This window comes from Carettochelys insculpta, chromosome 2 (genome assembly GCF_033958435.1).
Source record: "Carettochelys insculpta isolate YL-2023 chromosome 2, ASM3395843v1, whole genome shotgun sequence".
Lineage (NCBI taxonomy): Eukaryota > Metazoa > Chordata > Testudines > Carettochelyidae > Carettochelys > Carettochelys insculpta.
This window is the reverse complement of record NC_134138.1, coordinates 190,096,968-190,123,878: the sequence shown is the minus strand read 5'-3', so window position 1 is coordinate 190,123,878 and position 26,911 is coordinate 190,096,968. Positions and strand designations below refer to the sequence as shown.

Sequence of the window (26,911 nt, the reverse complement as noted above, 5' to 3'; positions counted from 1 at the left end):
GTCAGAATTTGGATCCAGAACTGGGTTTGAAACACTCAAAAGTGGAAGGTATTTTGGATTCAGGTGGTAATTTGGCCCATTGGAACAATTCTGGTTCCAATTTGGAGAGTTTGGGGATGCTTGTTTTGAAAGATACAGTTTCTGTTCTTCTCTAGAAAATAACGGGAGAATCCTTGAGTGGAATAACAAAGCGGAAAGAGGTTGGTTGGTTGGTTGGTTGGTTGGTTGGTTGGTTGATTTTCAGTACTCTGAGATTTCAGTAGAGCAAAATATTGCTTCCTCTGAGCCAGGTGGAGAGTGATGAATTTTGCTGTTCAGGATGGAGCTTGTGGGAAGGGAGTTGGCAGTGTGGAGACAAGAACTCAAATTTGAGTGCTGAAGAACTTGCACATATGGGCACGCTGTATGCATGTCACTTCTATACCTCTGATTCAAAGACTAAAAGGTAATCAGAAGTAATAGGGAGGAGAAATTTTTATCTGGCCATCCATGTAGCTGACTAGTTCGCCTTGTGGGAAACACTGCTTCCTTTGGAGTTGTCCAGTACTGTATCTGAGGGTATCTGAACTCTTTTCGCTCTGAAGCATAAACAGGCAGCCATTTTACACTCCATTTCTTCAAAGAAGAATAGAGGAGAGTACCAAGAACAGTCTCCCCTGCGTTACGAGGGTAATTAGTTCCTGAAAAACCCCTCTTAGGGTGAATTCTCATAAGTCAAAAATGTAATTACCATGAATTTCAATGAGAAAAAATTTTATGCATTCCTGAGCCCCAAAATGTACACCCATTCATGCTAAAACACCACCAAATCCCATTAAACCCAGTGCAAGGGGGCGGGCAGGGCAGAGCCGGGCACAGGGAGGCAGCCCGGCCTGAGAGCAGCTTAGGTTAAGTGGGGAGGGGACGCTGCCAGGGACTGGTTGCGTGGAGAGCTAGGCAGGCACAGGATGCCTCTGTCATTCAGGGCTGCACGGCGGAGAGGCCTGGCCAGCGGCAGCGGCGCACGAGCCAGGTGCTAAATGAGAGGGAGCGCCGCAGACGGCGAGTGGCACCCGAGGCACAGCTGTGCAGGCTGGGCGGCAGCAGCCCCCTAGCCACCCGGGGGGTGAGCGGCAGCAGTGGGGCTGGGATAGGCTGCACGCCCAGTATCCACGTCTCGCAGAGCGGTGTGATCTACTGCTGGGACTTGGACAAGTCTACCTCCCCTCACCAGACTGCCGACCTCTCGCACGGCGCCGTCTCCCCACTGCATGGCCTCTTTGTCAAGACCAATGCGGCCGACTCCATCCCCTCAGTGCTTGCCTGCCAGAGCCGCCAGCCTCCAGATCATTCCTCGTAAATGCGAAGAAATGCCTCGCAAGCTGGTGTAGGGGGTATTAATCGAAACTCCTTGTAAAGCTGAATTTTTGTAACTTGAATGGGTGTATCTCGGGGTATAACTGTAGTGAGCATGCAGTGATACCTGTGCCGTAGTTAAGGCTGTGTTACAGAGTTCCATTTTGGCAGGAGTTTAAACTTTGATGGTCAGTGGCATTAGCTGTGTTAAGGTAGAATAACTCCCCGGTGAGGTGGAATGTGTGACAGTGTGATACATCATTGACCTCTTGATCTGGAAGCATATGATGTCAATGTTAGGGTTTTGTGTTGGAGTGGAAGTTTGGTGAATCTGGGCTACTTGTTTTTGGTGTCTGGTAAGCGTTGGCAATGTAACCTGAAGGGTTGAAGCGTGTTATCAGTAGCACTGTAGACAAGATGAAAGTCAAAACAAATGCAGAGATCTTTCCTTTCAGCTTCTTTCTTCCATTTCTTTGCTGTTTTGAGTGGATGGAGTGTGTCCTACAACTAGACCTACATTTTATGCGCAAAATGATAGCGGGAGGAGGGCTGATATGATTTGTTTGTTTGGCTGAACACACCAGTATCATTATACTTTCCACTTTTTATATAGCACATTTTAGCCATAGGACTCAAAGCACTTCATAATTCTCTTTACTGTGTTGCATAAAACTTCAGAGCGGTGTTATAATACTTAACTATATTTTTACAGATGGAAAATCTAATGCACAAGAGAGGTTAAGTGACTTGCCTGAGGCCACATAGTGAGTAAGTGATGGATATGGAGAGTGGATCCAGGTGTCCTAGTCCCTTGCGGTAACCCTTAGCCAACATTTACAGCACTATGGAAGGACAGCTCAGGTGGAACAAAAGAGTGCATTGCCTTAAACCACACAATTATAGTTTAACGAGCGATATTGCGGCTGCAGGTATGCCACTGACACCTATCGCACTTAGTTTCTGGATCCACTTTCTTGCCTCTTGCTGTTGTCCTGCCATTCATATCCTGTCACTGACTCTGGAGGCTTGTAGCCATATCTGATCACAAATGGGAATTTTTGTTGCTGTTCTTCCAGCTCAGTGAAGATCAGTCAACTGTAAATTTTGGGACTACCCACATATTGTGGAAGAGAGGTCTAAATTTCTGAGGTTCACTGAATTCCTGAGATTTTCCTTCTTTGGCTCCAGTTAATCTTTTTTGTGGCTCAGCACTCAGCGGTACATGTGGAATGAAACAGCGAGCCGCATGCAGCTGGCATGGAATGACATGACTGTGGTTTGTTTTCTTCCTCCTCTTCCAATCTAGAGTATAAGAAGAAATATGGAGAAGAGCATGGCTCATGTCAGGCTGGAATAGCGGCCTTCTTCACTGAGGTGGGTAATGGCAGTTTTGATGAAAACATTTAAGTTTGTGGAGGCATTTTCCTGCTTGTTTTGCTGTGCACTGGGAAGGAGTGTGGAAAGACAAATGTGCTGTTAGCAGCACTCTTTGCACTTAGCATTCTTCCTTTTGTAATAGTCTGACTTCAGTAATTCATCAAGCACCCAGCTTTTACGCTGTCTCTCCTCCCACAGTTCTGGAAATGCATCACGGTGAGGTCTCACATGACATAATATACATGAAGTGATTCACACATGAACGGATTTAGGCTTAGGCGCTCCCAGGGAAGAATGAATGAACTTTGAAGATTCTCCTGAGGGGGTATTTTTATTACATAGTCCCACTCCCTCTGTCTCTGGATTTGCTGTTTGTTTATAGCCTGTAAATTTTGCTGTAACAAGATCGTCCGTGAATGAAATAATTTGTAATGGTCTGTAGATTTAGAAAACATAGTTCTGTGATGTCTTGACCATTCTTGCTCTCTTAAAAAGGCAGACCTGGTATTGTGGAATATGTTGTGCAGAGCTGAGCCGAGTAGTTACATAAATCCTGGGTCAAACGAATCAGGGATGAATTCAGTTTATTGTTTCGGCAGTGAAATTTGTTTTTGAGCTTCCAAAAATTTGAACATTTTACCCTAAATTTCTCAGTAGCAGTCATATCAAACAGAAACTACCTTCTTCTAATGCTATACTCCTTTCTCTTCAGAATTCCTTTATTTTTCCCTCTTAGTTTTAAAACCAAAGATACCATGGGGAAAGAGAACCTTTCCCTTGTCGTATGTGGTTCAGTAAGGACTGAATCCTATAGTCTTTTTTCACTTGATCAGTCCTTACTCATGAGGGTAGCTCTTCCACTATTAGTGGGACTACTTGTGTAAGCAAATATTGCATGATCGATGTTTAAGGCATCCAAATATATTACCTGTCTCATGGTCTAGAATATAGTTTGCTGAATGTTTTGAAAGATGGAAAAAATACTCTTGTTGACTCAATATTTGTTTTCAACAGTGACTAGTGGTTAGGTACACACTTTAGTCTTGTGGGGTTTTTTTCATTTTTTCATTAGTAATTTTTGGCTGCTCAGTTGGAAAGTTTTTTTTAAATAGAGGGGTGAAATGTAACAAGTGGGTGACCAACACATTCTATGTATCAGGTCCATTTAAGTTGTCTTAAGCTGGGCCTATTTGAAAACTCTGATCTTCGTGACTGGTGATGATTAATTTACATGGATACAATATCAGAGATAGACCTGAGCTGCAAAATTCAGATCTGGGATGAAACTTTCCTGAAGTGCCCTGTTTAACCCGGTGATGAGATGTCTGCAATTGAAGGAGGGATCATAGCATAATTATTAAAGGCTCATTTCCTGCAACACTGTCGATAAATAAATTATGCCTCTATTCAGTATCCCAGTTGATTAAAAAGAAGAGCAGTGAGGGAGGACTATGTAAGGGTGACATGGGATAGGTGAGATCTGAAAGGCAGCATAAATTTGGAGTCTTCTCAGGTCTCTCCGTTTACTTATATTTATCTTTCAACATCAATCATTGTTATGCTCCTCCTTCCATGGATCTGGTTCCTTCACCTTTAAAAGTAGTCAGTGCTTTTTCCATCCTTGTTACTCCAATGTGTCCTGTTGCCATTAACCTGATGGCTCTTGGTCTGTCCTAAATCAGCTACTTTGGATGTATTCCTTCCTGTTAGTGACTGCCCGAAGGTGTAGCTTTGAACCACCAGTTCAGAGTGCTTTGGAGAGAACTAACAGGCCCGTAGCAAGAGGAGCAATAGCAGAAGCAGTAAGAAAATTAAAAAAAAAACGCGACCATCAGAAGTGCTGGAGACAATGGGAAAAGAGAAGGAAAAGAAGGTACCCACTTAACCAACAGGGTCAAGTCCTGATGGGTGTCCAAGTGAGTCCAAGAAATACTAGAAGGGAATCTATGGGCTGAGCCATGCAGTGTGGTTTCTAAAGCATGCTGATGTATTGCATGCTAACTAGGCCATGTAGACCCTGCTGGTGTGCTCTAAGAGTTCCCTAGTGTGCTTTAATTCAGTGCTCTTTGTAAAACCAACAGGTTCAAATACTCTAATGAACTTTCAGTCCCTGCCAGGAGAGCCCCACATGGACTATTTTGTGGTGTATTAGTGTGCATTAGAAACCACACCCATGTAGTGTGCACTGCCTGCTGTGTAGACCAGTTCTGGTATAATATACTTTTTTTGCCTGTCCCCTTAATATATATATTGCATCAGCTTAGCCTTCCATAAGCTTCTGTTAGACTGAAGTATGCTTAATTATTATTTAGATGCCCGTAGATGCAGGTCAGACTTTGTGGTGATGTATAAGTTAGAGTCCCTTACACAGAGTTAGACTCCCTTGGAGTTGCTTACATTCTTTTCGGGCTCTTAGGCTGTGACCATCAGTGTGGTATCTCATGTCTAAAGGAGTCTAAGCTAGTACTTATGTTCTAAGGAGGTGTAATTTAAACTAGTCTCTCCATGCAGAGCTCTCCCAGATATCAGCGGAGTGGCTGTAATTAATGCTAGGCATTCAAGGTAAGGTGAGAGCAGTCTAATTTACACACCACAATCAGATTTGGCCCAGAGAGTGTATTGTCGTGGGTGGTATAAACACAATTAGTGTACACTGCATGGAAACCTGGAATGAGATATTCCCAAGTACACTGGGAATGGGTGGCAACCCTCGTGGGAATGGCACTATGTCTGGTAACAGGAGTCTTGTCAGTTACAGCTGTTTCCTGGCTTGTTTGCGCTCTCAAGGCTGTTTCTTTTCCCATGCTGTAAACCTCTTTCACCAGCCTACTTCAAAAGGTGTCTTTGAACTTTTAGTGCTCCTGCCTTATGGAGCTTCAGGCTGAGCAGGAAATGTGGATAAATGACTTCTGAGTCAAACAGGCAAGCCCCTCCTGTACACTCATGCATTCAGTCCTGCTGATGCTAGTTGTTTCTGTCCGGGAAAAGCCATTGTCCTCAAGGACACAGCCGCTCCCAAGAATAAAACCTGTATCTAAGCACATCCCCTATTTGGCTGTGTACTGCAATCCACGTCCTTGTATACTATCAGGAAATGCCCATATTTAGCCTCCACTGGTCTGGAAAGCTCTAGTACAGGCGGCTATCACCACTATGTTGGTAATGGGTGCTGTGTTACTGGCATGATTACTGGGTTACAATTTCCTGTGACCTTTTCTATTAAAAAAAAACAGGTGAAGAAAAGCAGCTGTCTGTAAGAGCACTGAAAAGAAACAAGGAAACGCTGTAGCACAGCCTTCCCAGATTTCATAGGGTAGCTGCATGAGGCACGGAGCTACACATACAGTCACACAATAGTACAGCAATAATTCATAGCTGTGCTTCTCTGTCTTGTCAGAGCTGCGAATAATGCTTATTGCATTAATCTCCGATGTGGCAGAGCATTCCCTCCAATGTCCTGTGGATTGATATAAAGCTTCTCTGAAATTAGGGAACTGAGTATGGGATTTCCCTCTAAAAGCTGTTAGCTGCCTTATTCCACATTGTGCATAGCAGAGCTTCAGTGACCAAAACATGCATTTAAAAAAAAAGGCTGTCTGAAGGGTTTTCAGATAAGAGCACGTTACACAAATCAAAGCTGGGGTTCTGACTCATTGTTATGATTGGTTCCCCTCCCATGAGAAAAGAAATGATCTAGCATTTCACCATGCTGAGTTGGTCTTCAGTCATACAAACACCACTGCTTAGATGTCAGTTAAAAGATGCACTTAAAAAGCTGCAGTTCAGTGTATCATTTTTCAATCTACTGTGATTGGAAATCCTGTTTTGTGTCCTAAGAGCATCCTAGTGTGGGGTTTGCACATCTAGTTAGGATCCCACATTTGGAAAATGGACCTAGACTCTAGCACGTCTGCATCCTTTTCCCAGAAGTATCACTCTTTGCCTTCCCTTTGCCTTTCATCTTCTACCCACCTCCACCATGCCTGCACCAGTGTTTTTCTACAGGAGCACATTTATACAGAAGTTTCACTTTAAGGTGCTCTGAAGCTCTTAGAAATAGTTTTCCCCTTTTAGGAAAACATTTGTGTTGGTGTTGTATGGGTTGAACCTCTCTAATCAGGAACTCTCTCGTCCGGCAACACCCATAATCCATCATGATTTTAGTTAGCTGGACGACCACTTGCCATGGGTGTGACCAACTTTCCTCTGGTCCCATAAAGTTTGTTTACAGCCACCAGTCCTGGCTCTCAATGTGCTGTGCTGTTGTTTAGCTGTAATTTATTCCTAAAAGTCTTTGAAGAGCCAAGTAAGTGGTGAAAGTGATGGTAATGTGCTAGAAAATATTGACCTCCCAAGGTCCTGCAAATTCACTTGTCTGGCACTAGTCAGGTCCTGAGGTTCGACCTGTAGTAATAATCATGCTGTTTGATCAAACTCTGATGAAACTCCTCAAAACATGACAACCTCCATGTAACACGAAAAGACAAAGTTGAGTCCTCCCTCTCCTTATTGTGCACCTTTGGCAAACCTGCTGAAACAGTGATATTGCAACACTGACCTCCTGAGTCAATTCCAAGATGGGTACACAAGTTTGCACAATGACCAAGATATGTGGCTTTTGAGAGGCAGAAGGAAGGAGAATGTAGTTTCCCAGTGGCTGTGGAATACAGTTAGGGTAGTCTCTCTCACAGGCAATGAGCCTGAATGCCTCATACACTATTTCTAAAGGAGAGAGGAAAATAGAAGTCCGTTTTCACTCAGTTCTCTCACACCAGAGCTCTTATGCCATGCTTAGATTAACTCCTCTTCTGCCCTTTCCGAGTTCAGCTAACTCAGATCCTCCAAATGTGACTTGAGTTTTTTCAGCTGTGCTTGGCTTTCAGCCAAGGATCACCATCTGTATGGTTTCACTCTGAGCTGAGCTTGTTCTATGCTTTTCCACCCCTGCCACTGTTTATTAAATATTTGTGATGACCATTGGTGATTAGAAGACTCCCCTTCTCTCAAATGGAAGGATGGGAAGCTCAGTGGCTTCCACTTTTAGGGACCAATTTGAACCTTTCTTTGATTTTTCGTTCACAAGACATTGTTTAGCCTGAGCTTTTCTTTGAAAGTCATGTCCAAGAAAAGTGTCAGAGAGGTAGCCGTATTAGTCTGTAGCTTCGAGAACAACATCTGATGAAGTGGGTCTTTGCCCATGAAAGCTTATGCTCCAAAATATCTGTTAGTCTCTATGGTGCCACAAGACTTCTTGTTCTTGATGTCCAAGAAACTTACAGCAAAACTCAACTGAAATGTTAAAACTGATACATTTTTCCTGATTTCAGATAAAGACAAAGTATAACTATCCGACATCTCGTGTTTTCCACCTAAAACTATAAATTGGCTGAAGTTCCTTTGAAATTCAGCTCAAGTGCACAACTCTGGCCTGAGTTTGGATAGTTTTGCCCTCAAAACACATGCACATCCTTAAATGCACGGGTATTATCTAAATATTTATGGTTCTCATATAATCTAATTATCTTAAATACAGGGGTCCACATCCTCAGTTAATACAAGGATCAGTTGACTTGCAGCAGCTGAGAAGCTGGGCAGTATTTACAGGGGAGGCAGAGAGGGGAAAGAGAGTGGAAGGTGCACCTCGGGGCAGGTTGGGGAGAGGTTTAGAATCTTGGACTTCTTGTCTACAATATTTCTGTCACCTGGAAGCTGTGAGCCATCAGCACCAGGTGGGGAAGTAGGTCCAGGGTGCTCATTGAACAAGTGGCTGGATCCTGTCACTCAGTATGTGTGTTTTGATCTAGGAGGATGAAACAGGTGAGAGGAACACTTTTTGGAAGTGGATGTTTGTATGCAAGTTTGGTAGCTTGCGATGTTGTTTGGGGATGCTTCTTGTAGCTACCATGTAGCCATGGGCACTTCGAAGTACCCACACAACTTTGAAGTGCCCTTACTCCTGAAAATCTTATGCAGGTATTTCAAAGTGCCTGTGCCTACGTGGCGTGCCTGTGCCTACGTGGCATGCCGGCGCTTTGAAGATCTCAACTTCGAAGTTGCCATGGGGAGAGTTAGCCTAAGGAAGTGCTGCATATTCATTGCTGCACTTCATTGGTATTCTCCGCTCAGGCTGATTACCATGCCCCCTTCGAAGAAGGGAGCAAGTGTGGACACAGCTGTAGAGGTATAGAGGGGTAGTGATTCCAGATACCTGTGTAAAGGACAAAGGTTGGAGGAGAGCTCAGGTATTTTAATGGTGGGGTGAAGTGCCTGTGCTACTGGCAAAATCTTGCCTAGGAGATGTTTGGGATGAAAAGTACTATGTAAACATAGGAATAATTCCTTTTATGTAGGCAGGTGCATGCTTGAAGCCTTGGTTTACATCTCCCATGGCTCTGTAAAACGTGATGGTTGCTTGCTCTGATTAACCCTTGCATATACATTTTTCCTGGTTCCTGTCCCTTCCTGTTACCTTTTCTCTTACAGGAGCTGGTCATCATGGGAGCACCAGGATCTTTTTACTGGACAGGAACTGTGAAAGTGTTGAACCTCACTGACAACACCTATTTCAAACTGAATGATGATGCTGTGGTAGCCAGGCGATACACCTATCTAGGCAAGTAGCTCCTAGGACTCTGAAAGAGGTTAAACTAATGGAGCCATTGTTTTTCATTGGAAATAATGTTTTGTTGGTGTAAATTAAAAGCGCAAAAGAATAACTGGCTAATTTAAAATGGTTTGAGTGGCTGGTGGGTTACCTGTTCAAATATCTAGCAAACAAACAGTGAAGGACTTCTACTTATTTGTATTGCATTGAGAGGCTGTGTGGTCTCGTAGTCTGAATGACAGATTGGAAGCCAGGAAGGCCAGAGTTCTAGTAGTGGCTATGGTATGACTTACTGTGTGGGTTGGGCTAAGTGGCTCCTTTTACCTGTAGAATGATTAGTTAGTTCACTGGAAGAAATGAAGCACTGTATAAATTATTTATTAGTAGCTGGAACATTGAGGGATGGGCTAGGGAGAAGAGCAGATTTGGTAGGTGTTCAACACACTATGCTGTAACTTCTAGAGGTCTGGCTTTAAAATCAACTGATGTCACGAGTGAAATTAATTTAAAGGCTTCCACCTAATCCCCAGTGTCTAGACATGGAAACTCAACAGGCAACAGTCTAATACTGTTTGACTAAAGATTCAGGCTGATCTCCTTTAACTGCGTTGTTTTATAAATATAATATAATTTAGCAGGAGCCACTCAAGGAAAGTTACGTGAACAATGGGTGTATATATTTAAAATTATATATAGAATTTTTTCACTAATTAGACCTGAATTACAATGTTTGGCCCAGGGACAGGAGACCCATAATTCACAGTGGAGGAGTGAGCTAAATACAAGGCATCCTTAAAAGGGAAAGAAACCCAGTTCTCTCCTTAGAGTCTTTTAAACTTGCTATATATCATTTTTATTTTATAAACAAGACAAAATCTTTGATCTGCCTGTTTCAAATGCACTTTCTCTCTTTGATCTATACTTTTTTAATTTCTCAAGCATTAAATTTGCTGATGTCGTCATCTCTTGTTTTGTTTTTCTTTTTCCCCTATGAACTGAAAAGGTTCTTGATTTTTGCATTCATGATGGGCAGTTACTTTAACTGAGAGAGCACTATTCTTGTTGGCATACATGAGCTGGCCTGCCGATAAGGGGAGGGGACAAAGGGGGCAATTGCATAGGATCTCTGCGGACTTAAGAGGCCCAGGGCCGCTGCTGCCACCAGCACTGCTATGGGGCTGAGGGGGTAGAGGAACAGGGCTGGGAAGGGAAAAGAGTGGAGGCGTGGGAGCAGAGGTAGGCAGGAGTGACTGAGAGAAAGGAGCCAAGCCCCAGGGGTGGGTGGGGCAAAGGAAGGCTCAGGGACTTTAGAGAGGGGAAGGGGCTGAGCGTGGCCAGGGGAAAAAGCTGAGCTGGGCACGGGATCACTGGGGATGGGGGGGAGGGGCAGAGCTGGGCAGGATTTACAGGGGTGGCAGAGAGGGGAAGGAGAGTGAAAGGGGCACCTCAGAGCAGCTTGGGGATGGGGTTGTGACAACCAGGGGGTCATCATTAAAGAGTGGCACTCAGGGTTTCCTGGGCAAGGGTGGAGTGTGGCTTGTGGCTCTCTCTGTCTGTCTGAGGGAAGAGAACCAAGGGCCCATTGGCTGTGCTGCCCTGGGGCCCAGAATTTCTCTCCGCAGGTCTGTGCATGAGACGATCAGTCACACATGAAAGCTATTTCACCCTCATGATGCAGTCACTGAGCTCTCAGTATGCAGGTCTTTGTTTTTACTGATTCTCGGTCCACTCACATCTGGATTCTTAACTTATTGTCCCTACTACCTTTGCCTGTCCCCCACTGGGCTCTCCCTACACCTTCACCTTCTTGGTTTTTGGAAAACAATCGAGAGCTTATTGTAATTTCCTGCTGTGATGTACATTTGAACTGAATGTAGGCAAGTTCCTGTACAAAGTGAGACCTGCTGCTTTTTGCATGATACTGAGTATTTATACTCCAAGAGGAACTGTGGAACGTGTTTAGTGTGATCCAGATGGCTGACCTGATTCTCACTTTTTTCCCTTTTCCCCCCCATTTCTTTTCCTCTGTCACCCCACCCAACCTTCTACACAGGATACGCAGTGACAGCAGGTCATTTCTCCCAGCCGACTACCATGGACGTTGTGGGAGGAGCTCCCCAGGATGGAGGCATCGGAAAGGTGTGGCTTTTACTCAAACAATGATACAGTCAGATGTTAAAGGATAGAAATATATTGGCTTACTCCCTCTGTATTTGCTGAACAAAGAGATTTTGCTTGATGATTAATTTTGAGCACTTGCATGGAAGAGGTGACGTAATTTGATGAGGTCCTCAAGTTTATCTGCCCACTGTGATGCTCCATCCTGTCCACCCCCCAAAGAATCTTTAACAATCTCACTTTTAAAGAGACATTGGTCATTCAAAATTCCCTTTTCTGTCTCAGTTTTTAACCTATTTTGGTTAAAATAAAGCTAATCTGACTTTGGTGGACTTGTTGGCATGGACTTATCAGCAGGGAAGACCAATACGTTCTGAAGCGTACATATGAACAAGTGCCGCAGCATGACTGGTGATCATGCGAGCACCAGAAGTGTTGGGGCTCGGTAAGATTGTCAGTGGTAAACATAAATTGAAAAGGCAGCCAGATCACCTGCCACAGATTGGGACAGGTGGTACTTGATTTGCAAGGATACCCTGGTGCTTTTGGGATTTGACACCATGATGATGGCTTCCCTATGATAGGAATTATAATTACCTCATTTTGCTGATGGGGTAACTAAGGCAGAGGCCTTGCATGATTTGTCCAAAATTACAAAGCAAGTCAGCAGCAAAACTGGAGTTTAATATTCAGAACCCTTGTCTCTTCTGGCCACTATGAAATTTAAGATGATCTCTCTCTTCATGTCTTTATATCTAGATTAATCTCTTTCCCCTTCTCCAGCTACGTCTACACTGGTATGCTACATTGAAATAGCTTATTTTGATGTAGCAAACTTGAAATAAGCTATTTCGATGAATAGCCTCTACACATCGTCCAGGGCTGGTGCTGTCGACGTTCAACGTTGACGTTGGGCAGCACTACATCGAAGTAGGCGCTGCAGGGGAGCGTCTACACACCAAAGCGGCCCAAATCGAAATAAAGGTGCCAAGAACAGCTGCAGATAGGGTCACAGGGCAGACTAGCACTTCCGGGGCAACAGCAAGCCGCTCCCTTAAAGGGCCCCTCCCAGACACACTCAGCCTGCACAGCACGCGGCCTGCAGAGCCACAGGCATGCACACCTCGTGGAAGCAGCATGGACCCCCAGCAGCAGCAGCAGCAGCATCCAGAGGCCCACACACCCACCCCTGGAGGAGCAGTGGTTGCCCTGCTCAGTGCCATGCAGGAGGCAGCTGACCATCTTTTATTTGAGGAAGATGAGCTGTCCTCCGGGGATGAGGAAGCAGCCCCAGACCTTGCTGCCCTCCCAGCACCGCCCCCCCCCCACTGCCACACACATCGCCAGCTGTGGAGATACCCCATGAGCATGGATTGGTGGGAGCGGCTGGTGCTCGGCGAGTGGGACAATGACCGCTGGCTCCAGAACTTCAGAATGAGCTGGCAGACATTCCTGGAGCTCTGCCAGTGGCTCACCCCTGCCTTACGGCACCAGGACACCCCCGTGTGACGTGCCCTCACCATAGAGAAATGGGTCGGCATCGCTGCCTGGAAGCTGGCTGCTCCAGACAGCTACCGATCCGTAGGGCAGCAGTTCGGCGTGGGCAAGGCCACCGTTGGGGCTGTCCTCATGGAGGTAAGAGGACCCGGGGGAGGGGGGGAGCCCGGGGGGGGGGAAGGGCCAGACACACCCTGCACACCCCTCAGCAGTGCTCTCATGTCTTTCCCCTGCAGGTCGTCTGCACAATCAATGCCCTGCTCCTCCACAGGCTCATGCGGCTTGGGGACCCAGATGCCGCCATCGCGGGGTTTGCCAGCCTGGGCTTCCCAAATTGCTTTGGGGCTCTGGATGGGACCCATATCCCCATCTGAGCTCCGGAGCACAGCAGAGGACGCTTCCTCAATAGGAAGGGATACCATTCTGTGGTCCTCCAGGCCTTGGTGGACAGCCGGGGCCGCCTCTTGGACATTTATGTTGGCTGGTCTGGCAGCACCCATGACGCCCGGGTGTTCAGAAATTCGGGCCTGTGCTGCCAGCTGGAGGCGGGGACCTACATCCCCCAGCGGGAGATCCCTGTGGGGGACACCACCATGCCCCTCTGCGTCGCAGACGCGGCATACCCCCTCTGGCCCTGGCTCATGCACCCTTATGCGGCCCATGTTACAGCCAGCCAGGAGCGGTTCAACACGTGCTTGAACCATGCGCACCAGGTGGTCAAGCGCACTTTCGGCTGCCTCAAAGGGCGCTGGAGGTGTCTCCTCACCCACCTGGATGCCGTCCTCCCCAACATCCCCCAGGTTGTGGGCGCGTGCAGCGTACTCCACAACCTGGTGGAGAGCAAGGGAGAGGCCTTCTTCCAGGGCTGGGCTGTGGAGGCTGGCAGGGCCAACGTCCAGCCACCTGCTGCCCCCAGTTGCCAGGTCGACCCTGAGGGGATCCGGGTCCGGGAGGCCCTGTGGGCCCATTTTGACCAGGCTGTGGGGTGCAAGCTGGCAGGGCCAGCTGCGGGTGAGCCACCCACTGCACCCCCCCATCCTCCACAACACTCCCTGCCCCCACCCCCACACCACAGAGAACCCGAGAGCACACCCCCTCCCCCCACACTTCTGTACAATAAAAAAATGGAATTTTTTTTAAACAAAACCCTGCAACCCTTAGTATTAATAATATGAAAACAGAAGAATAAGAGGGGAACTATGTACATGGGGGGTCAGTTACAAAACAGGGGTAGAACAAAAACTATTTACATCAACATGGGGGGAATGAGTCCAAAGGAGGGGGCCATGGGGGGCAACGTCCTTGGCCACGCACCCCTATTGTCCTGTGCCTGGTGTTGCGGGCACGACCCACGTCTCGGCCGGAGGCCTGGTTGAGGCTGTGTGGGGGCCGGAAGAACCGGCAGATATGGCCGGGAAGTGTCCGGAGGCCCATGGTCGCCCTCGGTGGCAGGCCCCAGGATGGCCGATGGTGGAGGGATGGCAGGCGGAGTGGCGGGGGGGCCAGGTGCCGCGCAATGTCCTGGAACGTGCGCATGAAGGCCCCCCAAGCCTCCTGGCGCCAGGCCAGCGCTCGCTCCTGGAGGTGGAGCCGCCGCTCCTCCACCTGCTGGCACCGCTTGGACACCTCCAGTTGATGCCGGAGGGTGGCGAGCAGCTGGGGGTCCGTGGACGCCTGCAGATGGCCCCGCTGCTGTCGGCCTCGTCCTGGGGCTGGCCTGTGCTCCAGCGAGGGGCTGGCCTGGTGGGATGGCCCCGGTAGGCTCTCCGGGATGACAGACGCCGCGCCGGTGCTCTCTGGGCCCTCTGATGGTGCAACTGCGGAACAGAGGGGGAAAGAAGAGTGGAGACAGCCGTTAGTCTGGGCCCTGGCCTGTGGCCCTTGTCCCCCCACCCCTCTGCTGCTGCTGCTGCTGATGGTGATGGTGATGATGATGATGGGTGTCCAACCCGCCCCCCCCAGGGGACCCTAGGTTCTGCTCCCCCCTAGGTTCTGCTCCCCCCATCCCCAGGGATGGGGCGTGGCTCTGTCCTGCTGGGGGGCAGGGGCTGATGCAGTCTTCTGAGAGACATGCCACTGCTGTCCTTGGGGCCATGGTCATGTGGGCATGTGGAGGGCCCTGGTCATGTCTCTTGTCCCTGCCCTTTAACCCCAGGGTTGTGCACCGGGGGGGTACATACCTGACGGTCCGCTCCCACGGTCGGGGGACACCCACTGGGCAGACGCCCTGCTGGAGCTCCAGGACAGGATGGCGATCTGGAGCCCCCCATCGCTGGAGGAGTCCCCCTCCTCCTCCTCTGGCATCCCAGGGGTGGGCTCCTGGGGGGGCCCCTGGGGTGCAGGGCTTGCCTCTGGGGCGGACTCCATCTCCGGGGCCTGCTGGGGCTCATCGGCCAATGTGTCAAGGGTGGCCGGGGGGGGAGGAGGTGTACCGGGGGCCCAGGATTTCCCTGAGCTCCCTGTAAAAGGGGCAAGCGGCGGGGGCGGCCCCAGATCAGCTGGCTGGGTCCTGGGCCTGGGCGTAACCCTGCCGCAGCTCCTTTACCTTACTCCTGATGTGCTTAGGATTGCGGGCAGGGTGACCCTGGGCAGCTAGGCCCTCGGCCAGCTGAGCAAACGCATCCGCATTCCGCTTCTTGCTCCCCATTACCTGGAGCACCACCTCCTCGCCCCAGAGCCCCAGCAGGTCCCGGATCTCGGCTTCCATCCAGGAGGGGCCCCGCTGCCTCTTCCCCCTCTGGCTGGCAGGCTGGGAGCCCTGGCTCCCCTTGGGGGGCGGTGCCCTGTGGGCGCTTGCGGGGCTGGCTGGCTGCCATGGGGTGCAGGATGCTGGCTTGAGGCTGCGGAGGTATGTGCAGGCTGGGCATGTGGCTGTGCTGCTGCCTGCACATGCTCTCAGCTTCCTGCACAGGAAATAAGGGGGCAGGGAGCTTTAAGGGGCTGCTGTACGTGGTGACCATAGAGCTCAGGGGCTGGAGAGAGTGTCTGTCAACCCCTCAGCTGATGGCTGCCATGGCGGACCCCGCTATTTTGATGTTGCGGGACGCAGATCGTCTACATGTACCCTACTTCGACGTTCAACGTCGAAGTAGGGTGCTATTCCCATCTCCTCATGAGGATATCGACTTCGAAGTCTCGCCGCCTTATGTCGATTTCAACTTTGAAATAGCGCTCGCCGTGTAGACGCGGCGGGCGCTATTTCGAAGTTGGCGTGGCTACTTCGAAATAGCCAGCTAGTGTAGATGCAGCTTCCATGTCCAAGTGAATGTTTGTAATAGGTTCAGGACTTACTCTTAAGCAATTCACATTGTTGCTCCATGTGCATCCAACTATTAAGTGCCCATTAATAACTCTGTTCAATTTCGTACATCAAGTCCTTGGCTCTGATGATCAGCCTTACAGCTTTGTCCTGTTAACTCCATTAACACCTGCTGGGCAGAAATGGATGGATTAACTTCAGATTCTGCTGTTGCTGCCTCTTTGAGCAAACAAGATATTCAAGACTTCTGTGGAGACTTGCTCCTTACTGTGAGCAAGTGAGAATTTTATTAAGTGTTATGTTCTTTACCCTTCCTGTTCCTAAAAGCTAAATATTAATAAGATGCAATACTGCTTTGAGACATTAGCAGGACAGTGTAAATTCCTGTGTTATGCCAGAAGTGTCCTGGCCCCCCTGCAAGCATAAGTCCTACTAGGTTAATATAGATTCTCCTTTTCAGTTGTTCATTGCTGTATTACAACCTGGTCAATTAGACATTCAGCCCCTCCCCCTGCAGCAACCAAACCCCAAACCTGACGAGCAGCCTATATCTGAGGATGAGCAAATCGTTGTTTATACTTGACTTTCCATGGCTAGCCTTATCTATGTTGTCCGCAGTGTGGAAGGTATAGTGCATATAATGAAATAAATCTCTCTTGGTTACCTCAAGGAAGATCTTTCATTTAATTCTGCCTTGCACACTTCTACTGGTTTAATTAACCCAGCATCTACTCACAAGGTTGCTTGTTGTGGCTGGTTTGCCATTGGGTACGAATCAGGCATTACATGCTATGAAACAGTGTGAATGAAATGGGAACCGTTTTAAAACAAGATTACCATTTGACAGTATACTTTCTGAATGAGTACTGTAACCAATATGAATATTAATCTCTGAAATGCAGTCAAGAGAGAATGACCAATGTCAGAAGGCATTGGCATTCGATGTGGGGACTGACTCATAAGCACATGCAGTCCAGAATATACTAAAAAGAGTATTCGACGAGTAACTTATGTGAATACAAGTTAGAGTGCTGAATTTGGCTGATAAGGTGCTAACAATTTACTGGTATGATTTCAGTTTTTATCCTGACCTTCACTAAAACATCTTTACATTTTGTCTTACTCGTCAGACTCTCAGTCTTGATTACTCCAAGACACTTTGTTGTTATTTTCCAAGAGACATTTGATTGGGATTATGGTGGTTCTGCAGTGGGTACTTATAGTGACAACAGACTTCTTCCTTTTGATGCTAAAATTGGAATTTTGCCTTATGCTTTAGAAAAGGCAGGAGGATTGCTTTCAGTATGGAATTTGGCAAATTTTAATGATCGCTTTGTTACAATGGGTGAAGTACTTATGTGCCCAGGTTGCACAGAAGTCCTGTGGCACTTTATAGACTAGCAGATATTTTGGAGCATAAGCTTTCGTGGGCAAAGACCCGCTTCGTCCAATGACAAGGCAGGTCTTTGCCTAGGAAAGCTTATGCTCCAAAATATCTGTTAGTCTATAAGGTGCCACAGGACTTCTTGTTGTTCTTGAAGATACAGATTTACATCGCTACCTCTCTGATAGATTGCACAGATGAATTCATAATATTATACATGGATTATCTACAGGCCAACCTTTGATCAATGTTTGAAACTGCTTTTGTTTTTGTTCCTATTCGATAGGTTTATATTTTCAGAACAGACAGGCGATCCGGCTCCTTAATAAAGATTTTTCAGGCATCGGGTAAAAAGGTGAGAGATTCTTGACCAAAAAAAGGGTGGCTATTTCAATTGGTATTTATTTTTGAATTAATATCTTAAGTGTTTAATGTAAGGGTAAAAATCTACCTAAGTCCTAAAATCATCATTTAGCCCAACTACCTTCTTTCCCATCATAGTTCTGGAATTGTAAAGTGGAAGGTCTGGTAATATTGGCAATTAAAAGTCGTGTTAGAGCTGATGAAAACTTATTGTGCGTGCATGGCGAGGTACTCCTCAAAAGCCAGGTTGTGAATCTGCAGCACCAGCCTCCTGCGCTCTGGGGCTTTGGCTGCTCTGCAGCAAGGTTCATGAGGAAGCTTCCTGTGCAGCAAGCTGGTGTAGGGTAGACTCACATCCTGCGTTACCATGCAGTAACTTGGAGTTCAGATGATGCCTTGGAGGGAACTTCTGTTTCTGCCTCCGTACCAGCAGAGAGTTCACTGTGTCAAAGTGAAAGGTTTGGGGGCTCTACAAAGCTCAGCCATGCAGGACAGACTGGGAAAGAAGTAAAACCTGTGTAGCAACTGATTCTCATAAGTCCAGACCTCCTTTCCCTGTCCCTCTGGAGAGAAGGACACATCACGGTTATAGTAGCGGGCTGTGGAGCAGCTCCATTACATCGAGGAAGGATTGTTTCCCTCTTTCCTCCATGCATCTACCCTGAGTGTTGGTCTGTAGATTCATTCTGTAGCGATAACATTGGTCCTTTCTTTTAATATTCCAGCAGAACCTAGTCAAACCCCACTTCTTTGTGGGAGGTCATGTTGGGGTAGGGAGAAGTACACCTTCTACTAGACCAGGAGCCTTGATGGCAATAGGCAAACAAATGCACAGTAGATCCAACTTTAGGAAACAACAGGAATGCGCTTTACTTGGGGATAAAACTCTGAGGAAAGACTTTGCCTAGAAATAACAACTTGTATTCTCATAGCTGGAGGGTGGGCACAGAGTGGAGTCAGACCCTAAAAGAGACCAAGACCCTAAACAGTATAGCATGCAAGGTGCATTTGGCTACACTAGGTGAGCTGGTTATCTGCCTGGAACAATTTATCAATGTCTCTGTGAATCATAAACACATCCTATAGGAAGTTCTTAAACTCCAGGGACAGGAGAAAATCCCCCCAGATGAATTAGTTGGTGGATGAAGTGATTTGCATCTTCTAGGGCTCCACTCTTTTTTGTTTTGCACTGACAGGTCTTTTTCAGCTCACATACTGTGCTGCTTTCAGTTCATTCATCATTTCCCTGATGGTGCCTGTTTGTTTCCACCAGTAAATTTTCTTTTGTTTCTTCTAGTGTACTTTTAAATGGCCGTAGTGTTGGTGCTCGCACTAGATCGCTTGAAAAACTATTCCTGAGCCTAACAAATTGACTTGTCAGGAAGTTTTCTGGCTACACAGCCAAAACTGTTCCTTTCTTAATTTAATTTCACTATTCCCAATTGTAAATATCATTAATAATCTGCAACTTTGTAGTGTTGGTGTCCTTGAAGTTTTTGGAGATTTTTAAGTGTTCCATCCTCCCATTTCTTATAAAATGTGTAATTTATGAAAAAACAAACAAAAATACCCACCTGTCTCTTTCATGGTGAAATGAAATTGGATCTGCAATGGTCGATTAATGAGTATTGCTGGAAACTAAATCCAGCCAAACACTGTCTTAGCAACAAAGATATGAGTTTTTGCCTCTCATATCCCACGCATGCTTGATATAACATTCAGGCAGTTTTTTCTTCCTCTCTTTTTTTAGGGGAGAAGGGTTGGGTAAATCAACTAGGGAAAGAGTTAATGCAATAATGTGGTTGCAAATAAAAACACAGGAAGAAATTTAAGGTTCTCACAGTAACAGGAACTGACCCGCACTGTACAACTGGGTAAATAACAACCTTTCCCTTACAGCTGCCTGTACACATAGTATACATAGTTTTTCATAGCTCTAACTCACTGCCCATGAGAATTTAGTTTTAAAACATTACTGGATTAAAAATAAATAAACAACAAAAATCCACGAGGGGAATTCAACTGCAAAATAACTAGTGAGCCTGATAATGGTAGAAGCCTGGCCTTGAGCCCACATAGACACACAACTCTGAGGTACAGCCTGAAACGCTCTCCTTAGCTCACCCCAATGTCCTTATGGCTTCCAAATAGTTCATTAAATGTTACATTCTTAACTTCAAGACAAGAGCGATTGTTTCCTGTTTGCCATCATCTCTGCTGGTAGATCTACACAGCTGTGACCATGCTTCCCACCCTGGATAGACAGAAAGTTTCTAGTTCTGCTTGAACTCAAATGCTAAAGATAGTGTGGCTTCTCTGGTTTTGGTGGGTTTTATAGTTGAGAATCGAGCCAGAGGCACCACCTTTGCCATCATAGCTATGTGTTAGCATGGGACTGGGTATCTATGCTGGGAAGCACACTCCCAAAGATGGGTGGATATACCCTAAGACTGGTGAGAGCTCTGTTTCATATACCTTAATCTGTCAAGGCACAAATGTGGAACTCAGTGTGTAAGAAAAACCCAAAATACAACTCCAAAATCATGCTTTGAGTAGCAAATGTAATGCCCCATGAGAACTGTACTTTAAATAAAACAACTTCATGACCTAAATTTCACACTTTTCTATTGCTGATATGAAAGACTGACAATATTAAAAGTGAGGGATGACCAGATTATTGTGGAAAGCAGATGCCTATGGGGTTAAAATGTATAATATCTTTTGAAATGAAACATTTGGAGGCATGTACTGGTAGATGAGCTATAAGTATGCCCTATGGAGTATGCACTGGTGTATCTTGGCCAGTTGGATTGAATTAAGGACCATATCTGGTTTTGCTTTCAATTTCCTTACTTGTGCTTTAAATCAAACCTCACATGTGGTTTAATGGTATATTTGGAGTGTTGATGGTTAGTATTCAGTGTTACACAATAAGAGTTGTTTGAAATAGATCTGGTAGTACACCTCCATCTTTCATTTTCTCTTTCCTAAATGTCTCAGCCTGTTAGTGTTTACTGCAGATGGAAATTGATTATATGCTTAGGGCTTGATTCTGGACGTTTTATGCATGAAGTTCCCACTGAAACCAATGGGAGTTCTGTGTAATCAGGATTGCTGATTTGCTGGCAGTTGGATGGCTGTATTGATATGTCAACACAGACACTAAGTGCAGGCTCAGATTCTGGTGCAAGCCTAAGCCCCTCTTCCATCCACACAGAAATTAGTCTGACCTCGGCTAAGAAACCCTCTTGATTTTGACTCACCCTTCCATCACTGGTCTGAGCACCTGAGACCTGCTGTGATGCAAGACAGAACCTAGGCCTTTGCAGTGCGAATGCAGCTGAAGTCTGGAGTGCCAGACTCTGGTCTGGAGAGTCTGCCAGTGCCGTCCTACAAGCTTCTGGGACTGTGCTTCCCAGCTTTCAATTCCAGAACTTACCACTCCATATCTCATGAACTTCAAATATAGCTATATGGTATGGAAAAAAATCATGCAGCCAGCCTGCCGCTTCTCTTTCTGGTTGATGGTAAGAAATGTAAAAAGACCAGAAAAAATTTTTCAAGTGTGACTAGTGATTTTTGGTTGCCTCTCCTTTTGGGGATTCCATTGTGATACACTTTGAAAAGTGGTGAGATTTTAACAAGTGCAGAGTGCCCAACCTCTGAAAGTTAGGTCCCATTCAGTTGTGTGACATTGGATCTCTCAAATCATTAGCCACTTCTGAAAATCTTGATTCAGGCTACTAATTCTTTTTTTTTTCATTGTAAACATTTTCCAAGCAAAAAGCTGTTCTGAAGTAAGACTGCTTAGTGCCTCTTTTAAATGTGTTTTGGGGTGTAAGTTTTATCCTTTTACAAAAATCTGAAGTAATTCACAGTTATAGTGCCTAATTCTTGCCAAAAAATTCCAAAAGGTCTCTCCTTAAGGCTGGTAGTATGAAGCGAAGCAGTAACTCATCACTTGATGTTAAAAAATGAAAACATAAATGATTTCCTCCTGTGTGTGGGCAGTTACTGAATGCTTTGTTGTGACTCGGCTTGGTTACAGATGGGCTCTTACTTTGGCTCCTCCTTATGTGCAGTTGATCTGAACTTGGATGGACTTTCAGACCTGCTGGTTGGAGCACCCATGTTCTCTGAGATCAGGGATGAGGGTCAAGTCACAGTCTATATCAACAGAGGAAATGTGAGTATGTGAAGTAGATGCACATATGGAAAGAGGATCAATCCAGCTGTGGTTAACAATGAAATTTGGTGCCTTATGTAAAAGGAGTGTACATGTGTGTGTTTTCAACAAAACATTGAATCCAGGTGAAATTCATCTGCTGTCATGGTTTCTTACAAACTCAGGGGTCACTGTGGAAATGTTGTGAATCTTTTGAGGAAGCTTGGGAAAAATCCTGGTTTTATGTTGAAACTTGGTGGCATTGATGAATTTGCATGATTTTGATGTCAAAACCAAGTGAAAATCAGCAGCTTTGACCAGAGTTGTGCTTTGAATAGTCATTCCAACCCACAACTCAGAACAAAACACCAGAGACTCAAGAGCCCATGTGAAAAGAAACCAATGAATAGAGGTATGTTGTTATTGGACTCTGTTTAGCCAAAAGTCTATGGTGGAAAGTCCCTTTGACTGAAGCTGCTGAATTTCACATTGCACAACTGTAGTCTTGGGATACTCTGAACATGGACTTCCTGGAATTGCAAAGAAGATAATTAGTATAGAATGCTCTAAGGAAAATGAGATGAATGTATTTTTAAAGACGTGTGTTCATGAAAAGGCCCTTTTTAAACTGCCTCAGAGAGTTGAGCTGTATTTGTTACATACATATCCCAGTGCTCCTCCCTGAAGTCAATGGCACATACTTTGTTGGATACAACAATAGCACTATTGGGTTCACATTAACTTTCTTTTTATAACTTTAATAATACATTTTTGCTGGAAATATAATGTACTTACAAATCCTATCAACCGTATGAAAGAAACCAGAGACACATTTGGTTTAATCCGGTTGCCAGTTAACAGTCCTTGAAATGAACTAGCTTTTTTTTTGTCTTGTCTCCCTACTGCTTATTCAGCATTTGATGCCTGTATTGCCTAAAGGTGAATCATATTGGGATTCCATTGTGCTAGGCACTGCCAAAAAGAATAAATGACAAACCCTGTCCTAAAAGAGCTCATGGTAAAAGGTGTGTTATTTGGGTCAATAAGGCTACATCTACACTAGCACACTACATCGAAGTAGCCTATTTCGAAGTAAGAACATCGAAATAGGCTACTTTGATGCGTATTGTCTACACGTCCTCCAGGGCTGGTGCCATTGATGGTCAATGTCGAAGTAGCGACGGGGAACATCGAAAGCAGCTGCCCCAGAAGGAAATGCGGAGCGTCCACACACACACAAGCACTCTCTGTTGAAATAAGGGGCCAGCAAAGCCCCAAGCTGCTCCCTTAAAGGGCCCCTCCCAGACACACTCGCCCTGCACAGCACGAGATCCACAGAGGCGACAACCGGTTGCAGACCTTGTGCATGCAGCATGGACTCCCAGCTGCAGCAGCAGCCAGAAGCCTTGGGCTAAGTGCTGCTGCAAGCGGCGACCATAGAGCCCTGCAGGGGCTGGACAGAGCATCTCTCAACCCCTCAGTTGATGGCCGCCACAGAGGACCCCGCTATTTCGACGTAGTGGGGCGCGGATCATCTACACACACCCTACTTCGACGTTGAACGTCGAAGTAGGCCGCTATTCCCATCTTCGGATGGGAATAGCAGTTTCGACATCTTGCCACCTAACATCGATTTTCAACGTCAAAATAGCACACGGCATGTGTAGACGCGACGCGTGCTATTTCAATGTTGTGCTGACTACTTCGAAGTAGCCGGCTAGTGTAGACGCACCCTAAATGTTGTATTAAAGATAAGCTTGAGGTATTTGCAGCAGTTTCTCCTTCCTTCAGCCTTGACATCATTGGGGCTGCCCAAGTAAACTCGCATGATAAACTGTTTTAGGATTTGTTTTTTTGACATATGGATGCCAGAATAACTCCACTTCATTTCAGTTATCTCATCCACATCACACAGACAGCACTTACACCATAAAAGAGAACCCTGATGGCCTGAGGAGTATTACTTTATAACGCACACATGCAGCTGTATGGTTTAAAAAAAATAAAATAAAAGAGGAACCGTTTCTCAGCTGGGGCTGCTGAGGTGCTGGTACTCAGTACCAGCCCCAGAAATGCTGTTTCTATCTAGTTTCTTTGCAGCATGTGCTGCCAGTGATAAGTAACGTAAACAGGACTGCCCTCTCCCCACACTTCCAAAGTCCTAATTTTAGTGCATAGGATTTTCTTAAAGTCAACAGCTCTCTGCAGCCAAGAAAAAGATTGCTTTTTGCCCTCATTCACAAATGGATGAATAAAATAACCTGAACACTTGAGGTGGGCTCTTGAGGTTGGCTGCAGCTATTAAGTTTTGTTTTCTTGTGGAAATGCTCCTTTCCTCTTCGGGTGTATTGCAAGAAATGAAATCTCATTCAAATGACTTTGTCTAGAAAGTGGGTGGGCAAGAATTGCCAGACCCAAGAGATCTCCTGTTGGCATGTAAATGTAAAAGTCAGTTTGTTCTGGGCTTACTCTGTCTCTCTCCAGTTCACTGACTATAGTTGCCCTTTATACGTCGTTTTATATTCTTCCATCATGTGCCTTGCTTTCTTACATGCAAAGCTTAGGACTGTATACACAATACCACTTAGATATGATTTATGCTGGTCTGGGGTATGAATAAATCACTCCCTGAGTGGTGTATGTTATGCCAACCTAAGTAGCTGTTTAAACAGCAGGAGAGCTCCTCCCACCAGCACAGCTACCTCTGCTTGAGGGGGATGGAATAATCAAGTCAATAGGAGAGCTCTCTGCTGCTGGCTTGAAGCATCTGTACCAACATCACTATGGTACTATGCACTGCTGCAAGTGTGGTCGCGTAGCCATAGGTTAGGAGTTTTCAAATCCTGTGTCAGAAACTCTGCAGTCTCAGTGCAAGGAAACCGCTTTTAAAATTTTGGCAGATCTCTGACTAAGTCAGTCCTGATTCAGGGCCGCACTCTTCGGGTATAATATGCCAACAGCACAAGAATTGAATAATGGTATTTAATGAACGAAAAAGTTAGTGAGCCAGTAATGCTCTGGCTGTTGGCATATTGGTTACATCATTTGTATTGCTCTCTCTTCCTGGGTATAAAATGACAAAAGTGGGGATTCTCAAAAAGTCAATATTGTCCCAGTCATGGTTCCATTAAATTCAAAGGGAGCAGATTTAGACCAAGGCTGAACATTTTTGAAAACTCCACCCAGAATTCCTACCTTTGTTCTTCATAAAAATGAGGTGGGGCCATCACTGGGGAGTTTTTGTAGCAGAGTGAGTTAATTAATATGTAAAGTTTGAGTACTTTTAAGAACACACACTCCTTCCTCCCTTCAGTTCCAAGTTCAGAGGAGCACTTATCTGCAAGCATTTTCACTCACAAGCCACTTAATTGGTGCCTGTTCAACCAGTCATGGAAAAACCCAGGGCTCTCCATGCAAGCTCTCAAATGTGGGGCTTTCTGTACAGCATAGCATCCTGAATTATGATATGTGGTGAAGGAGTCTGGCCTGTGGTATGTGTCGCCTGGCTAGTTCAAACCACTTTTGGAGTTGGTTTGATTGTGCTTAAACCTTTTGTTTTATGTAACCAGGTAAGCTGCATCACAGAGGCTTCGATATCAGTGCAAAAGTTAATGCAGCTTTGCCCCAGGTGTTTCCTGAATTGTTTATGTTCCGCTGGGAGCCCCTGTAGATTTCATTGCTCACAATGTTTTTCTTAGCCTGTCCTATTTCCTGTTTGCTAGGGAGTCCTAGAAGAGCAGCTTGTTCTGAATGGCGACAATGCATACAATGCACACTTTGGGGAAAGCATGGCCTCCCTAGGAGATATTGATGATGATGGATATGCAGGTTGGTGCATTTCAATTCTGCCATGTTCTGTTTCTAACGAAATACGGGGATTATTTATTTCAGAGTAGAGATGGACGCATTATCATATTTATCCACGTCAGAAAATCTTTCAAATACATGGCTGACTTGCCACAGCATTACTCCTTTGGAGGTTATCTCCTCTTATGACTGGAATAGTGCTGTAGTGAGCCAAGCTTTAGATGCCACCTTCTGGTAAAGATGTTTTTATTATTACATTTAACATGGGTATAACTCCCATTGACTTCAGTATGACTCATACGTGGGTAACTCTGGGCAAAGTTGGGCATTTGATCTATTTTTTTTTTTTTATTTTACACTCCATTGTATGTCTTACTAATGACTCTTAGGTATTCCCTAAAAATAAAAAAGCTGCATAATCTTTTATGTAACATTTAGAATCTTCTGTCTCAGGGCCATTCCTATATCCCATTTATTGGTGTAACTGGAGATTCTTATCAGAAGATATATTTAGCATGTGGTTTTTACTGCCTCCTATAGTAAACTCTATTTATTGTCATTTGCCCCTGTAAACTACAGTCCAGTTTCTTTCATGGGCTGCCTTGAACAAGAACACATATTGTGATAACAATAGGTGAGAATGGAGTGTTGACATCACCAAGTTTGCTGTAATGATTTGTGACCTACTAAGGACTTCAAAAGGACTGGTTGGCTTGGCATGTGTGTCTGAATATACATCCTCCCAGGCACTCAGCAGCTCTTTCGTTCTCTTGCAGATTTAAAAAACAACCCACTTGACTTAACTTGACTTTGGAAAGTTGGCATTTCAGACAATTGTCACAGTGTGAAGTGGGTGGCTTGTGCTCCTTTCTACCAGTGGTGGCTTGTTGCTTATTGCTAATCTGCCCTGGGATGGTCAGATGAAAGGACTGGTGAATGGCTTTTTGAATGGTCTGACGGTAACAAACACGTTTTTGTAACTAAGAGACATGCTTCTTATTG

The 26,911-nt window shown here is 45.7% G+C and overlaps 1 protein-coding gene across 1 annotated transcript in view; it reads left to right on the top strand.

Moving 5' to 3' along the window:
- Positions 1-26,911, top strand: part of ITGA9 (integrin subunit alpha 9) — a 311,733-nt gene that overhangs the window by 37,653 nt on the left and 247,169 nt on the right. Inside the window, exons 5-10 of the mRNA XM_074988159.1 lie at positions 2,642-2,709; positions 9,196-9,325; positions 11,370-11,455; positions 17,861-17,929; positions 21,986-22,123; positions 25,825-25,930. Coding sequence (XP_074844260.1) covers positions 2,642-2,709; positions 9,196-9,325; positions 11,370-11,455; positions 17,861-17,929; positions 21,986-22,123; positions 25,825-25,930 — 597 coding nt within the window. The remainder of the gene's footprint in view (positions 1-2,641; positions 2,710-9,195; positions 9,326-11,369; positions 11,456-17,860; positions 17,930-21,985; positions 22,124-25,824; positions 25,931-26,911) is intronic.